Source organism: Spodoptera frugiperda, chromosome 13, assembly GCF_023101765.2.
Source record: "Spodoptera frugiperda isolate SF20-4 chromosome 13, AGI-APGP_CSIRO_Sfru_2.0, whole genome shotgun sequence".
In the NCBI taxonomy this organism is placed as follows: Eukaryota; Metazoa; Arthropoda; class Insecta; order Lepidoptera; family Noctuidae; genus Spodoptera; species Spodoptera frugiperda.
In genome coordinates this window covers 1,189,813-1,208,200 of record NC_064224.1, presented here as the reverse complement: position 1 = coordinate 1,208,200, position 18,388 = coordinate 1,189,813, and the positions used below count along the sequence as shown (strand labels likewise).

General features: G+C 37.2%; 1 protein-coding gene across 1 annotated transcript; it reads right to left on the bottom strand.

Annotated features, from left to right (window-relative positions):
• Positions 1–15,889: 15,889 nt before the first annotated feature.
• LOC118270374 (ER membrane protein complex subunit 6) lies at positions 15,890–17,526 on the bottom strand. Its single transcript, XM_035585946.2, has 2 exons — positions 17,276–17,526; positions 15,890–16,806 (listed from the first exon to the last, which is right to left on the bottom strand). The coding sequence occupies exons 1-2, from the start codon at positions 17,409–17,411 to the stop codon at positions 16,598–16,600; spliced, it is 345 nt and encodes a 114-aa protein (XP_035441839.1). The 5' UTR covers positions 17,412–17,526; the 3' UTR covers positions 15,890–16,597.
• Positions 17,527–18,388: the final 862 nt, after the last annotated feature.

The following is an 18,388-nucleotide window of genomic DNA, read 5'->3' as shown; positions in this document are numbered from 1 at the left end:
TTTGTAAATGGATATCAAAGGAGCACTTAAACACGTCAATATTTTAAACTAGATAGACTCGTTTCGTGACCTTCAAGAAAAGAGCGTATTCCTTTTAAAAAGGTGAGCATTGCAACTGTGACTCCTCTATTGATGCGGGTGTCCATAGGCGGCGCTGATCACTTACTTAACCGAACCCGAGACCAATTATCCGGCAGTCGCACTTGTATAGGTACAAATATCACCAAGTTTTAGTAAGTATAAGTATAAAGTACAAAGATAAACCATACCTACTTAGATTTTAAGTCGAGTATTTCCTAAACTTCATCCATTATTTTTTCCCAATCTGAGGAAGTTCTTGTCAATCAATGCAATACACCTGGTTCCTTATCGAGGGAAATACGTGTTGATTGATTGATTGTGTCGATTCATTTTCGTATAAATATTCCAATTAAGTACTCAATCAAAAAAATCCCCAATCTATCTTCTTGGCATAATTAATTAAATTAATAAGCTCAGTTGCCTTTTATTTTTAGCGACTTTTTCGAGCTCAATTCCCATAATTATGAAGAAAAATACTGTTGGCAATTATAGTTCACGGTAACTTCTTTCCACCACATATCACCAGCCTATAAGTGATTACTGCTGACGAAAAGCCTCTTCTCGCAAAGAGAAGGTTTGAGTATTAATCATCATGCTTGCTTAATGCGGGTTGGTGATTTCAAACTTATAATTAGAAATTATAAGCCCAGGTCTCCTAGCGATGTTTTCGTTCACTGTTAGACAGTCTAAATAATCTTAGAAGAAGTACATACAACTCGGAAAAAGTCCCAATGCTATTTGCAGTTGGTAAGTTTTCGAACTTGCATTCTCATGCATGAGAAGCGGGCATCTTAAGCCTCCGGGCCACCACGACACCTGGCGAGCCAAAACTTGGGTAATAAAACAAATAAATAAATCTTAGTGGTAAGTATAAGGTAAATTAACACAAATGGTCTAAAATCCTATCCTTTTTCACATAATATTTATATCAGGCAATACAAAACAAAAATAAAACAATTTCTAATATCATATTTTCCATTCAATTTAAAACGAAATCGTGGAGATATGAAAACTAATATATTGTTATTTTGTTCATAGTATTTGAAAAGTTTGCACGAAAACTCTTGTGATTATTGCCCTCCAGCCAAATGGCTCGAACTAAAAACTGTATATTATGAAAGTTAGCATTGTTTTAAAGTTCTATGCGTAGACAAGGGGACAAATGGTGACACATCAAGCTATAACAACCAGTATAAACTGAGCCTTTGAATGTACGGTAAGTTCATACAAAGCAAGACCATTTTAAACTGGTTCGGTGTTGTTTGATGAGTACTATGCATTACCAGTATAAGCTGATCCTGTCAATGTGCGGAAGGATCATACAAAGCGAGACCATTTTAAACTGGTTCTGTATTGTTTGATGAGTAGCCGTCTCTAGTTACTGTGTTGTATATTATATGTTTTATTGGCTAAGGAGGGGTGCAAATGAGAGTGGGTATCGATGTAAATTTCTTTTAAGGGATAATATCAATGAGTTGAAGTAGCTATTTTCTTTAGTCAATTGATTAGTTAATTTAATTGTAGATGCGAAAGCAGATTTCTTGGTTGTAGACTTTGAAGTTTATTATGAAGTTGCACAGTATGATCGGAGTTTCCTTGCGAGATCAAATAAAAAATGAGGAGATTCGCAAAAGAACAAATGTCGCTGTAATAGCCCAGCGTATAAGCAAGCTGAAGTGGCAGTAGGCAGGGCACATAGCGCGGAGAACCGACGGCCGCTGGGGCAGAAAGATTCTCGAGTGGAGACTGCGTACCAAACACAGCATAGGACGTCCACCCACAAGGTGGACAGACGACCGCTGGATGCAGGTCGCTTCTAACCGGCCTTCCTGGAAGTCATTGGGGAGGCTTATCTTCATCGGTATACGTCTTGTGGCTGATATGATGATGAAGATGATAAACTCAATATTAATTTTCTGAATGATCAGGTTTAAATACTAGATGCCAAAAAGAAAAGTTCAGTATCAATATATGACACTGGCGTAGTGCAGTTACTCCTTCATCGAAAGGTTAGTAGTATTTTAATACAAAACTAATTTTAGTATATGATTTGAATTAATAAACTAGCAGCAAATTGACTCGTTGCCAATTGGAAAATAAGATAAAATTATCACCAAGTGGCAACCGACAACCTGATGCGCCCCGGAACATAGATTACTTGGGAATATGATTCGGACAGCTCGGGAAGGTTAGCTAGAACTGAATTTTCCGATTCGTAGATCTAACGTTCTTGCCAAGTTTATTAAGCAAATCTGTATTTTATGACAGAATTTGTTTATGACTAAGTGTATTCAATTTAGAACTTTAAAGTCTCTGTTACAAAATTACTTATTTATTACATTTTATTTGTTAGTTGTTTCGTCCAAAAGTGAGATGGCTATGTCCCTCCTGCGGTTCCTCAAAGACTCCCTGTTTTTCTAGATCTGTAGTGAAGACAAAAATCCACCTATATTCCCTAAACTCAACCAGCAATCAAAAAACCACTTTACTTCATTAACTTTAAGATCCAAAATCGCTACCAGCCTGTGCTAAAACCCAACCCCAATTACAAAAGGTCCTCCAAAGTTCATTGCCCCCAGTAGGCTGTACTCAACCATTCATCACGTCACTACAAAACGTAATGTCTGCACTCCTTCACAAATGTAGCTTTAAGAAATTTCAGACAACCAGCTTAACTTGATCCCTTTGAAAGATCTGTCTTTTTTGAGGTTAAGGTCAAAATTATTTTGTTGATGTTTATTTGTGTGGTTGTTGTTAGTATTTGAGGTAAATAAAAAGTCGGTAATATTATTACTTAGGCGATGAATTGAAAAGTAATTCATAGTTGCCTTCGAATAACAAGTGTGCAGAGACAGAAACCAGAATGGCAACAGTCTGTGGTAGTCCACAGCCCAGTAGTGGATCCTGAGGACTACCTAGCGGGTTAATCGGGGTTCCAGCTCGAAAAATAAGAATAGGAACGGGATGGCTTTTAGACGTTTAAAAAATAGTGTTAATTCTACCGTTATCACACTGCTTAAAAAATGCAAAAAAATTTAAGCCAACATAATCACACAAAGAGTTGCTCCGTGCGGGTATGGAACCCGCGACACGTTGCGCGGCCAGCTAGCCTGTTGCCCAGCCACTGCGCCAACCGTGCAGTCTAATAACGTCAATATAAATGAAGATCCTACATAAATCTAAGTAGACTAAAAACAAAACAAATGCGTGTTCTACATAGTAGCAGTAGATCAAGTTATACTGGGCGGTAGAATCTGCTTAATGACGCATATTACCTACACTGTGGCACTGCCGGACCCAAACCCCGGACGTTAAGCTGAGAGAGGAAAGGGTGTTTGACATGCGATAGTTTTTTTTTTAGGCTCATGTGAATGTACTATGACACCAGTAAGTTAGTATATTTTTGGAAATGGTAATCGACCTATATGACAATACACAGGAGTACACATTTAATAATTTAGAATAAATCCTCTTATTAAGTTTACTTTACTTAATGCATATGAGAGACGATATTGAAGAAGGATTAAATTTCAAGTAAGTGATTCCGTAGTTGCTCGCAATTGTAGTTTATACCTAACACAAGAAAAAGCACACTGACTTTGAACATTCATTATTATTCACATCTAATACGATAAATAATGATACTTATTCAATGTCTTCGAAATTTTGCATTAGAAAAGTGCCTACGGAAAAAAAATTGGATAGAGATTAATCCACGCAGACAAAACCACAAGTTACGTCTAGTTAGAGATAAATAAGCGATTTATTAAATACCTAATCCCGTTTCAAAAGTTGTAGCTATTGCCCACCAGTGTGTTTCTATCAACAAAAACAAAGCGAGCCTCCCATTGAAATGTCTACCAAGCATTAATGTTATTTTTTCCGGTCAATAACTAGAAAACATTAGCTAAGTGGTTTTCCAACCTATCTAGAGTATCTTTGCTTGCGTTAACTGGTAATATTTTAGCTCTATTATACATTTAGAACACAGTTTAGACACGTAAAGAGCAATAAAAGGAATTCTTTGCCGTAGTCTGTGTTTCCTGATGAGTATAGCCTGGGTATCTTCAAAGCCCGAGTGAATAGGTTGCTTATGAGCAGACGTGCTCCATCGTAGGCCGCATCATCACTTACCATCAGGTGAGATAGCAGCCAAGCAGGCGGCAAAAGGACAAAAAGATCTTAACTTTTGGGCAAAGGTATTGAGCGTACAGTCTTGTTTCAAACCTCCTTTTTGTTTTTCATTTTATAATTGCTTTCAGGTACACATTAAAGAATGCTCATTCCGTTGAAATAATTTAATGGGGATTCAGAAATAAACAACGTAACGATTTGGAACAAAAATAACAACAATTTGCGAATTCGAGCATTAGCCATTACCCGATAATTTGGAAAACGAATAAACTCCTTAAGTTTTAATAGACCTTTGGTACGTCTAAATGTTTAATTAACTTGGTTATTTAAATATTCGGCGGAGTTTCGAATTTCGAACCGCGGGAAAATTTAAATGAATTCGGAGCGAACGTAGAACGCTGTGGTCTCTAGTTTAAAACGAGTTCTTTTTTTTACTTTTTTAAACTCCAAAACTGCATTCATGCGTTCTTGTTTTAAAATTTCGGTCGTGTTCATGAATTTTCCTATTATTTTTCGCAAATGAGTTTTTAATGGGTCCGTAATGTTTTTTTCATGTTATGCTATTTTGATGGGAGTTTAATCTTGTTTGCAAGTGGTTATCTAGCACTGCAGGAAAAAGGAAAAATATGTCATAATATTGCGCTTTGCAAGATGTTTCCCAAGTTTGTGTTACTTCTGTTGATAGCAACGTTTAAGGAAAAAAGGGGGAAGTATTTAGTTATTTATGGCATTGGAGGATGATACAAATATGATTGCGGTAGTTTTGATATTGCTTTTGTTCTTGAGGGGATCTTAGAAATATTATTTTTATTATAACTTTCGTGAGACATACTAAATTAATTGTTGTGTTATCGGCTTACTCACGTAATTGTTTGACGAGGAACTCGACTAGTTTCAAGCCATGCTAGAGGCTCATATTCATGAGCAACATTGTGTGACGTGTGTCGTGGAATGCTGCTGAAATATTATCATGAAATACCTATTGAAAAAAGGGTTGTTGAAACCTAACTCCCTTGAACCTAACGGCGCCTCGCGTTCCGCACACGGCTCAAAGAACCATCAGACCACCACAGATGGGGTCCAGTAGGGCTAATGCCTGATCCAGAACTTTGGTAGTCCGCAGCTCCGGATCAGGCAGGACCTAGGTAGTCCTAGCGGGTTTACCGGACTCTGGCTCGACAAGCAAGAGTAGGAACTGGGTGGTATTTATTATTTTTCAGTCTGACACTCCCTCTCGCCTAGCCCAGGGCGGGAAAGTCATTGAATGATTTTCCTAAAAAAAAAAATCCCTTGAGCCTAAATATCAAATCGCCAATACAATATCGCCACTGCATTGTTCTCCCAGTAAACAATGAAGTAGTTAATAGATTGCTCTCAATACGCAGCCGACTCTAGTGGATAATGATTGTTACAATTAACCCAGATTACTATAACTAGTTACTAGTTACCCCTTCTCATTATTTTTCATTTCCATCTTTTGTTTAAAAAGCGTTGCGTTTATTTCGAGGATATTTGCAGTTTGAATAACGGCCTGCTTTTTAAAAAATAGCCCATAATTGGAACATGCTATGTATTGAAATTGTAGATCATATTATACACTATGGGCGCATTAAAGTATGATTTGATTTGAAAATCCGCCTTTTTCAAAATTATAAATCTAATAAGTACCTTTTTTGAGGGCGGATAATTATCCGATGACTTCTGCCGGCCTTTGGGCGAGGCGGGACGGAGTGTCAGATTCTTACTGACTTAAAATCACCCCGTTACTACTTCTGCTTTTCGAACCGGATGACCCGTATTAAACTCGCTAGGCAGTTCGCAGTTCCGGATCAGGCATCAGCCCTACTGGGCCCCATCTGTGGTGGTCTGATGGCTTTTAAGGCGCACGCGGAACGCAACGCGGCGCACGTATCTAATAAGTACCTACAACTATGTACGTTTTGAACGCACAAATGACGTATTTGCTCCCACTCCTAAACTTTGATTTGTTTTACTTAAGTATTGTTATCTTATATGACAAGATAAAAAAATACGTGTCTAATATTTTTCATTACCTAAATGACGGACTAAATAGATTTTTAATTTTCATACCTCGTCATCATCCCTATTGAAAGACTGGGAAGTTTCATAAAAGTATGTAATACCAATCTCTGACACGTCCCTCGTTCATGAGACTCATTAATTTTAATTTTAGCGCGTAATAATATTATGTACTAGCCTTCCGCCTGCGGCTTCACTCGCGTAGAGTTTCTTTTGAGTATACAATAGAAAACACATTGTGTCTCGCGTAGATCTGCGTGTCGACATACATCGGGTTAATAGAAATCGTGCAGTAGCGTTCTCTGATAAATCAAAACCTATTTATAACCAACTTCAAAAAACCAGGTTCTCAGTTTAACCTGAATGTATGTATGTATGTTTGTGAACGATTATTTCGCGTTTAGCTATGCCGATTATAATGCGGTTGTTCATATTACTCTATGCATTCCCCACAAAAATACAGGGAAAGGTCCTCTCATCTTTTTACTAGCAGAAAACTGTTTCAATAACTCGCAAAACAAACGAACGAGAAAGAAAGGATAGTTCTTTTATGATTCAGATAAACCGAGCGTATCTATTTAAAATTCAATTCTTAAACCTTTTCCTATCTCGCTAGGGTAGGACGGGACTGAGTACTCTAGATCAATCAATGGTCTAATCAAATACGGTGAAAGAAAATATAGTAGAAAACTGGGATTTTTTCCAGCTGAAAAAACTATCACACTAGTATTATAAATGTTAAAATTTGTTAGTTTGGATGTTTGTGCGTCAATCTCGCTGAAAGTACTGAACGGATTTTGATAAAATTTGGTATGCAGACAGACTATGAGCTGACTAGGATACTACCAACCGACTCACTCTCACTCTCACTCTCATTCTCACTCTCACTCTCACTCCACTCACACTAGGAATTTAAGGGTTATTGGGGAATCGGGGATTGGGAAGATTTGGGAAGGAATAATTGGGTACAGGTAACCTCGCTTACATAACGAAACACAATGCAATCGTTGTTTCACGTCGGTTTTCTGTGAGGCCGTGGTATCACTCTAGTCGAGCCGGTCCATTCGTGCCGAAGCATGGAATAATTGGAAATAAGTACAAATACATCTTTCGAAAAAAGACCATATAACAAACATCAACCACAGTTTTTAATCATGTCGGTAACATTTGATTGTAAACTTCGATCACAAAAATATTGTAAACTATTTTATTTTATTTTGTGATTTATGAAATGAAACGCCAAAGTATTGATAGCAACCTGTCATCAAATATTTTCTCCATTAGCTTTCTGGTCCCCCTCGATTAAACAAAAACGCATTAGTGAAAAAATAAAGCAAAAACACATCGAACGAATCAATTTTCGCTCGTCCGTTCGGAAGTTAGCAAAACGCTTGGGTTCCGATCGTCCACTGACCACGCCTATTTATAGTTTTAATGTTATCCAATGTCCCTACATCATTATCATCAACAGCAGAAATTATGACAAAAACAAGGCTATACGATGTAATAACACTACCCAATACAAGAAGAACCAATAACACGGAAATTAATGAAAACCAAGACACCTAAAAAACTAAAATAACTATACATAAAAAGGCAAACTCCTAGAGAGATATTTTTAAAAATCTCCTCTTATATTCGCGTCTTAAAGGTATTGGTAGGGAAAAAGTTAATAAATAAAGGACAGTTACGCTCCGTAAATAAATTGCTTTTAGTTAGACTACAGTGATTGCACGCAAATTGGAGCGAGCGCCAAATCCTGTATTATAAAAACTTTTTTTATTTCCTTTAGGTACCTAAAGTATCTTAAAGGAAAAAGAATAGGACGTGGCCACACTATCGGGATAGAGTAAAAGTTGACCTTGACTAAACTTTTTTAGGGTGGAAAATGATTCAATGACTTCAGTGAATGATTTGGGTGAGCCGAGTGTTAGACTGTTACTGACTAAAAACCTCTCCTGCTTTGAGCCGGAACCTTGAATTAACTTAAGGTAGACTCGGCGTTGATTGCACAGTTGCCTTGTGGCGCAGTAGCTAAGCAACTACGACTGTCGCGCAATGTGTAGCGGATTCGATTGCCTTACTTAACTCTTAGTCTGATCCATAAATTGTTGTTTCGGGTCTGAGTGTCATGTGTATGTGAACTTGTATGTTTGGAAACGCACCCAATACAACAGTAGAAAATCCTAGTGTGGGGCAGCACTCCAGTTATTTTGTAAGAAAATGATAATAAGTAGCCACTACCACTACCACCACCATCAAAAGCTGGCAACGAATCTCTAAATCACCTGGTATTGTCATATATAGCACCGATTACATACCATCGAGTGATCCGCCAGCTCATTCGCCGCTCTATCCCATAAAAAACAAAAACTCTCCCCGCCAGTGTAACACCAGCATTACTATAATATCCTGTAGGTTTATCCTTTTCGTGATTTGTTTTGTTTCGCCTTCCCTTTGTTCCCCTCAATTTTTACCGTTAGCTTCATTTGGTTGAGTTGCTGTTGATTTATCGGTTACATTTACTTTGTTTCATTAAGTAATCGATCAAAATAGTATAAGGCTGGGCTTTCTTATACTCGTAACTAGAGGCTCGTTTCGGTTTTGTTCGGTTGCTATTCCAATTCTTGGTAATTTTTTTGTCGTTCTTGTAATAACAGGAACCAACGAAAACCAAATTCTGTAGACCTATCCTGGAGTTAGGTAGGTTACGTTCGACCCGGAGCTGTGGACTGCCTAGCCGGTTACCACAGCTCCGGCTCGAAAAGGAGAAGAATAGGAATGCGGTGCTTTTTAATCACCAAGTGTCTGACGCTCCCTCTCGCCGCGCTCAAGACGGGGAAAGCCATTGGATGGTTTTCCCTCTCAAAAAAAGGTACTAACTAATAGGTTATTGAGATTGACCATTAGAAGACCGTTCGAACTACTACGAACACAGACTATGAACAATACTATAATAAAGAAAGATAGAAAGCGTCTAACTTAAGACAATAGAACTCCAAATGACACTATTCTAGTCACTGATAAGCCAATAGCGTAACCTGAACTTCTTTATTCTAGAAGGTCGGTTAAAAATAGAAATAAATAGAAGTTTAAATCTTCACATAAATTGTGTTCTGTATATGTTGGAGTAGCCTTGGTCTGTAAATGTCACGTCAATCACCCTGAAGCACTGAAGGACGAGACGATGTACTGAAATGTGCTGAAATCCTTTGTATACAGTTTTAGAGAAAATGAAGGAAAAAGCAAGGAAGACGTCATTCTTATTGGTGTGAAAGAGATAAGTATAGATGCATTTAGCTTTTTTTTGGAGGCAGTTGCATTCATTACTAAACTTATTCGTAAGGTTTGTACGTAAATATCGGCGATGCACCGCAACAAAACTTTGGAATGAGCTGTCGTCGGCAGTATTTCTAAACCGATACGACCTTTAAACCTTCAAGAACAGAACGTATTCCATCATAAGAGGTCGGCAACGCACCTGTGACTCCTCTGGTGTTGCGGGTGTCCATGGGCAACGCTGATCGCTTACCATCAGGTGAACTATGCTCGTTTGCCCCTTATTCTATGGTAGCCTAGGGGATTAGCAGGGTTCCGGTTCGAAAAGCAGGAGAAGAAATGGGGTGGTTTTTAGTCAGTAAGAGCCTGACACTCCCTCTCGCCTCATCCATGATGTATGATGCTTAATTAAGCGTAAGAAGTAGAGTAGATGAAGCTTAATTAAGAAGGAAGAGGAATCCACCTAGTAACATTATCAAATTTTAACAAATTTTACAAGCTACATATCTACCTACATACCTAACTATCTACTTATGCAAATTGAAATTGCCTTAAAATTACTGAACCAAAAGTCTAGAATATATGTAAAACCAACTATTTTGGCTCCATATCAACCACTCCTAAATAACATGAGTATTTGTAAAGTTATCCAATTCCCACACAACTTATTATAAAAAAAAATACTGAAATTAATATCTAAGATTAGCTTACAAACACACCGCGTATCAAACTACCCTAAAAAGCAAATACCTGCAACAGAAATTTCAACTTTACACCACTACACTAAAGTTAAAAATCCAAAATCCAGCACCCCGCGCATCAAACTACCCTAAAAAATCAAATATCTGCAACAGAATTTCAACTTTACACCTCTAGATAATAAAGCCAAAAATCCAAAATCCAGCTTCGTATACAGTGTGTACAAAAAATCTGGCTAGATGACAGCTAAAAGTGGCAAGTTGGCATCAGTCGGGTGTTCCGGCAAATTGTTCGAGACTCATACAAATGGTGGTGTTTTTGTGACCGCGACGCGACGCGACGTCAATTAGGGTGCGGAGTAGGAAAAGGTTTTGTTCACAGTCCAGTTTGGAAATTGAAATAGGTTTGGTAGTAGCTTAATTAGTAAAATACTTTATGGAAAGCAAATTTTATGGTCGTCTTGGTCTGTTGATTTTAGAAATGTTGAAAAAACGTTTTCTCATTTTATTCCATATCCCATAACCATTTACAATACAAATACTTCATCGTTTATTACTGGCTATTTTCGCGCGGTTTCCCTCGCTGCTCAGCTCCTATTGGTTATAGCGTGATGTTTTATAGCCTATAACCTTCCTCGATAAATGTACTACCAAACACAAGAAGAATTATTCAAATCGGACCATGGGCTACCTAGCTGATTACCGGGGCTCTAGCTCGAAAAGCAGGAGTAGGAACAACAACGCCTCGTCCAAGGCGAGAGAAGAAGAAGTCATTCAATGATTTTCACCTCTCAATAAAAATAAACTTACGGAAGTATCGATTCCTATAGATAAAAACGACCACTAGGGACACCACCAGTCATCTATCCACGACCATGACCTTGAACAAAGTTATTGACCTCGAAAAAAGATAAGAATGAACAATATAACCAACTAAAGCCATCTGCCGAAATAAGTGATTCAAGGGAACCAATATTCGGGAACATGGTGCCTGCTTAACATAATCAAATATCATTTCTTTATTACAACACAGAGTCATACACACACACAGTGGAAAATGAGCTGATGTTATGATTCGAGTTACACGCAATTTCTAAGATTATTTAGACACCACTGACAAACGGTGAAGGAAAACATCGTGAGGAAACCTGGGCTTATAATGTCTGATTATAAGTTTGAAATCGCCTTGAGCAAGGGTGGTGATTAATGTTTAAACCTTCTCCGTGCAAGAAGAGGCCTTTGGTGAGCAGTGAGCATTTTAAGGTAAGCATCCACAGGCCCACATCGTACGCATCGTACGCATTCCGTATGATGTCATCAGTATGCATCGCATGTAGGCATTGCTGATGATGCGGATCAGTGAACATAGTTGTATGAGTTTCTATACAAGACAAACTGAAATCCGTTGCGTGCGATGTGTACGATGCGGGCCTGTGGACGCGTACCTTTAATAAGCTGTTAATGCAATGTCATTGATCACCACACTTGCTCAATACGCGTTGGTATACACCTAAAAAATTTTTTATATCTCTGTGTTGCCTATTTTTACACTTTTATGTATGACAAAGTACCCAAAAGAAAAAAGAAGACAGAAGATTTCTATTTACTTCAAGGCGTAATATTATGAGTTAGTTCTAATAAGTACCTATTTATCTACCTACTCCACATCTCCAGTGAAGCCACAGTGTAGCGGAATAGCAATAAATCGCTCAGTATGTCAAGCTATATGAGTGCTATAAAAACGTGCCGCTACTACGCTTGCTATAAATCTGCCGGAAAGTAGCTTTATGTATTTCTTAGTCCACTATTATAGTGGTTAAATGGATACAATTTTATTTTAATTTTAGAGCGTAAATTCATGATTATTGTTTATGTTATTGGGTGGTTAAAACGGTGGACAGGGTTTTATTTCTAAATACCAGTCGCTTTTTTTAGACTAGATATAGATTAGTTATATTAAGAGACCTATGCATTTTGATGTGAGTAAGTATAATACTATTTTCCCCAGTTATGCCTATAACTGGAAGAAAAATCATCCAATGACTCCTTCCACCTTTGGTGAATCGAGGAGTGTCAGACTCTTACTAACTCAAAACCACCCCGTTCCTACTCCTGCTTTTCGAGCTGGAGCTCCGGTAAACCCGCTAGATAATCCGCAGTTCCTGATTATTAGGTAACTGAAATCACCTAAACAATAATACTTTCGGCCCGGAAATCGAACTCAAGTCACCTCGGTTCGCTATTCCCAATTGCGAATTTGCTTTGCACTATTAAATTGAAATGACTAACTCTTCCATAAGTTCACAAAAGTATCTTGATCACTAAACCACCACACTGATCCGTTGAACCCTACAAAACCGCGTAAACACAACCTACACCTAGGCATTATACAAGAGGTCATAAATAACAGCACTTACCCGTTTCTGTCCAGGGTAGCCGAACCTGTCCAATAAAAGCACCTGAGACAAAATACCCGTTTAGGTAGCTAACTCCTCCCCACCGCAATTTGGCGCTCATCAATTTACGCTTCCCCAAAATTGCTTGCAGATAACGGTTTAAAGAATATGCTGTTAATTAAAAAGTATGGGGTTTTATCCCGGAAATGGGGTAAGCCGTTGTGTAACGATAGAGTAGAATAGATTTCTCATAACCCCTACCTACTCTTTTTGCGGGTGTCATAATATAAGAGCCTACGGATCATTTACCAGAAGCCTCAGAGAGTCAGCCTGGGTGATCGCACTTGTAGCTATTTGCATATGGCTATTGTAGTCAATTAACTAATTAAGTAAAGAAAAAAACGTGCTAATGTTATTGTTATTACAAGTGTTTAGATGTTCAGTTAATGAAAAGACTCGTGAGTGTAATGGGTTCAAATGTAATACCTACCAGTACCCTTAGTATAAGTTTTACGTTTAAAGTACCTAATCGAAACGAGATCGTATTCGGCGTTCTGATTGGCCAGTGCGGATAAACCAACCAATCAGAGCGTGCACGATACAGAATAGTAGACATTTTTAGTTTGTAAAACTTCTCGCTTTTACACATTCGTACATTCTTCCATCCGTTAATCCGCTATGCAGTCCGCAGCTCCAGGTCCCATCATTATCAGCCCTGCTTACCTACTTGGCCCCATCTGTGGTGGTCTAATAGCTCTTTGGGGCCGTACGCACGGGAGGTACCTACCTTACACTAGAAATTAATTATGGTATAAAAGAAACCGATAACCTATCCACAGCATCAAACTACTTAATAAGACACCAAAAAGCTTATTTACTGCGTCAACATAATAAGACACCAAAAAACAAAAACAATAAAAGGGCAGTCCACAAACAAAAACAGTTTTATCTCCATCAAGTGGGGTCCACAAACTTTAACAATGAAAATGACAGTGTAAATTGTAAAATCAATTAATACCGACGCCCATCTGTGGACAATTAGTGGGCAGTGGACAATTATTTGCTGTTCTGCCTCAAACATTTGCTCAGCACTCGTCCGCTTGTAATGTCCACATTATCAGCTGTGGGTAGAGAAAAATTCACTTTTATAACGACTTTTTTTTTCAAAATCGAATCCTGTTCGAAGTGTTTAAGATTGGAATTTGTTTGCGTAGAGTTTTAATGGGCTTTGATTCGTTTTTGTATTAAAGAGAGATTTATTTTTTTAACGAGTTTTCTCTTTGAAACGCACCGCACCTGTGACTCCTCTGGTGTTGTGAGTGTCCATGGGCGATGCTGATCACTTACCATTAGGTGATCCGTCTGCTCATTTGCCACCTACCCCATAAAAACGTGTTCTTTTTGTGGCTAATCCTATTTTGATGGCTGTTCATACTTCCAGTTCTTTATTATACATAAAATTTAAAAACCCAAACAGTTTAACCGAAATAAATTGAACCATAATATTGTGTAGGGCTCAGGTTAGTATTAAACGTCTAGTGACATTCAAATCTCTAGATTTCACTCAGTTTAAGCAATTAAATATTCTTTAATCAAGCTACAAACACTAAACCAAAGCCATAAAGAAAAATAAACGCCCTATATCCTCTTAACACCGCAACACGTGTTCGTCGTAACCTGACCTAAATCAATCAGCTCCGCAACTTGCCAAGTTATAAACTAAGCGAGTGTGTCGGCAATTACCAAGCTATCACCCGCTTGATAGACCACTAATAGACTTGGGCTACTGCAAGCTAAACTTTATTAAAAGAGGACACCCTTTGTTTATGGCTACCTATGTGTGTGCGTGGCGATAGGGATGTGGTATGTTCTAAAGTAAGGAGTGTATCATTTTTTATATTGTGTTGTGTATAGGATTATCGGTCCTAGTTTAGGATTAAGATGGGTATCATAGTAATATCATTAGAACTTAAAACGTGGATCACGGATGAACTGTTATCATGGCACTTGCAACAGTGCCGAAATACCGGAAACTCACAGAAATTAATAAACATGGTAAATATCCCGTTTTAAGTTCTAATGATATTACTAATAACCATGTGAATAGGCTCTTAAGAAACTAGTGCGCCTCACCATCAACGATTACATCACTACTTACCATCAGGTGGGATTGTAGTCAAGCATTAGATTTGTCGAATAAATAAAAAAAAAAAACAAAATGTCAGTTTAAAAAGAGGTATCATAGTTCCTAATCGATTTTTTTGGTTTGGTACAGTACGGTACCTTAGCACTTACCATGGACCTTACTGGGTGCCTTTATTACCTAGGTACCTTAATACTTATCTACCTACTGTTTTTCGATTAGGTGTCCGATGGTAATTTGAATCCATGGTTTGTGCGGTAGCTGTGCAACCGGCTGCCGCGCAACGTGTAACGGGTTCGATTCCCGCACGGACCAACTCTTTGTGATCCACAAATTGTTGTTTCGGGTCTGGGTGTCATGTGTATGCGAAATTGTATGATTGTTAACACACCCACGACACAGGAGAAAATCCTAGAGTGGGGCAATGTTTTGTAAAAAAGAAAAAGATGAAGAATAACGTACTGGTTTTTAATTGGTGTATAATTGCTTTAATTACTGCGTTAGTGTTAATAAACTGTATCAAATAGTCTGTTGAGACTTGTGCTGCCATCTGTTGTTTTAGTTCTCAACTAATATCTTGCTATTTCAGGTACACATTACACGGTAAGCGCAATGGCTCAGTAACTGGCTACCGTGCTGCCACTATTTTACAAATTGTTACATTGGCCGTAATCAAGTGGACCATACCAATCTTTCGACAATCGATTAGTTCATTGGCCTGACATGGAGAGAAGAGGCCACAGTGGTTAATTGAGTCTGATGTGGATCTTGGAGGCCACATGGGGCTGTCTCCTAAATGTAGGTGACTAAAAGTACATAAGTGTTTTAATCTCCCGACCCGGAGCTGCAGCCTAGCTACTACCTAGCTGGTTATCAGGGCTCCGGTTCAAAGAGCAGGGGTAGGAATGGGATGGGTTTCAGTCAGTAATTGTCTGATGCTTCCTCTTCCCTCGTTCAAAGGCGAGAGAAATCATTGAATGATTTTCCCCCCTTAAAAAGCTTTTTAATCTCTACTATACTGCTACTACATATTTATATGAGACTCAGTAGAAAATATAATGTATCTTTCTTATATCTAGATTCTGGTAACAGGTTAAGCAGAGAGTAAAAACCATATCATTATTTTGAATTGTTTATTTCTTAAAACAATTTTAATTACTTACAATAGCTATGATATAAATAAAATCATATAACCTTACACACCCTTGTTATCATAAATCTTAATACTCCTAACTCATGATAAGGAATTTAAATGCAAAATGTTTGTTACACATTCACACCCAAAACTGTTGAACTAAATATGATGAATTTTGGTACAGAGATAGATGAAATGTTGAAAATCTTTTTGGCCTAAATAACCATTCTGAATTAGGTAACAGAGAAAAGATTGACAAATTATGGTCTCGAAGAATAATAAAATAAACATCATAACTAATGCAATAAGGAGCTTTTAATCCCTGAAGGGATAAGTAGAAGTCTGCACACCCATTTAGTTTTCATTTGGTTCCAGGCATTGAGCGAGCATGCATGAAAAGACTGATGACTGTTAATGAATCCAAAGAGATATGTAAGATTTGTAGCGTTTCTTAGTCTCTGCCTACTCCCATAAGAGATAGGCATGAGGTTATGTATGTTATAAGTCCAATAAAATACCTATTTTCTATTACTTTATGGAATTTTTAAACAAAGGATTAAAAAGTCGCTCTTATTAGTACAACCAAACAGTTTGTACCAAAAACGCAAGTGACTATTATAACAATATTAAATAAGATTGGTCTATATAACATAACATACAATATACAATATTCTTACAACCTAACTTAACATTAATATACATGTACCATTCCGTAAATAAAGGTCCAAAATAGTACATAAGTGAATAAAGCTCCGAAGAATCCGTTGGTCAATAAACTTTGTCTGGAGACATAATATTTGTTCCAGTTCGGCCCTGTCTTTACCATAAACATCACCCATAGACTAACGACTGCAAACACGTAGAAGGCGAAGCCGTAGAGACCTGTGAGTCCTAGTACACCTGGAATTGAGAAGATTTTGAGGTTATTATGAGAATCAAAGAGTTTCTACATAAAAAATAGAAATAAAATACTGTTTTGTTTTGACCACTCTTTTTTGATATGCACCTGACGATGAATGTTGTTAAATGATTATGACTTATTCTGTCACATAAGTAAAGATTAGCAAAGATTTACATACATATATTCCAATACTTATAAGAAAACCATTAGTCAAGTACAAAAATATGAAAGAATGCATGTCTTTTACATCCTATTTATACTAGAAATTGTTTTAATACTTATTGATAAGTAACTTAATTAGAATATTGGTAGTTTTTCCTCATTGGAACAGAAAAAGAGGTTGTAACTAGTCAGATACCTAGTAAAATTTTCTTAAAAAAAAAACATCCACTTGAAACTATTAAAAGTATATAAGTATCTACTTAGAATAGGATGTATGAGATACTAATATTAGTAGGAAAATATTACCTGCAGTGGATCCCGACAATGCAGCCATGGATGTTCTGCAATATTCTACAACCACGGCATTGTTTCTCAACGCAGCGTCACTGTACGCCACGGGCTCAGACTTATTGTTATCCTTAGTCACTTTAGCCACAGACATCTTGTTATTTCAATCAGTTCCGTTGGATAAAACGACGAAATTGTAACAAATTTTCAATAATTCATGAAATGAATCTCAATTTCCGACGTTTTGACGTTTGATTTGACAGTTCATGTCGTTCATGTCATGATGACATTGACGTTATTAATTGTTTTGTCATTTTTCCGATTTTCGCGGTATAAATGACAGATGGCAGCTGATTGTTTATGGGATTGTCTCTCAAATTATTTTACCGGTCACAAAAAATGTTTTTAATAAATTACGTTGTATTTCAAAGCAAAATTCGCATATTTCATCTTTATTTTATAAATCGTGTAATTTGATGGACAATAATAATGTAAATTCCAGAATGGTTTCCGTTAAAATACCATAAACCTACTGAAATGACATTTCAATGCACAAATTAAAAATAAACAATAATGTATTCGTGGTTCCGTACACAATTATTTATACTCAGTTTATGGTACGTACGGTTAATTAGTCAATGTTTCGTTCTTGTACCACATTAGTCAGAATTTTAAATGTAAATCGTATGTGGAACTATAAAGATTTATTTATTTATTTATTTGAATAGAACGGTACAAGATATTATCAACTTAAAGTTTGTATTCCCTAAAGACGATGTAGATATCTGAAAATCATTTCATTCGCTGAAGTATTTGACCCATTTGTCACCAGATAGCAGTCATAACACCCATTTTAAGCCTTATCCAGAGGTTTGTAAAAAACGTAAATTGTTCATATACATGTTTCCAATAAGAAAACAAAAATAAGATCAAACTATTCTCTGTATCATTTCAATTCAAAGTAACACCTACATTTTCAGAATGTCTTCTAAATCGTAAGAATTTGCTAGTTTCACTTATTTACCAATCTTCTATTTTATAAGGATCTCTAAAAACGAACTATTTTGAAAGCGTCGGTAAAGCAGTGGTGATAAGAACGAAGCCATTGAACTGTGTGAAACTCTATACTTG

Bases quoted from the DNA above. Each gene is read 5' to 3' on its own strand.
- LOC118270374 (XM_035585946.2), bottom strand. From the start codon at position 17,411: ATGTCTGTGGCTAAAGTGACTAAGGATAACAATAAGTCTGAGCCCGTG. The intron at 16,807-17,275 runs GTAATATTTTCC...TCTCAATTCCAG, and splicing joins ATTGTCGGGATCCACTGCAG to GTGTACTAGGACTCACAGGT.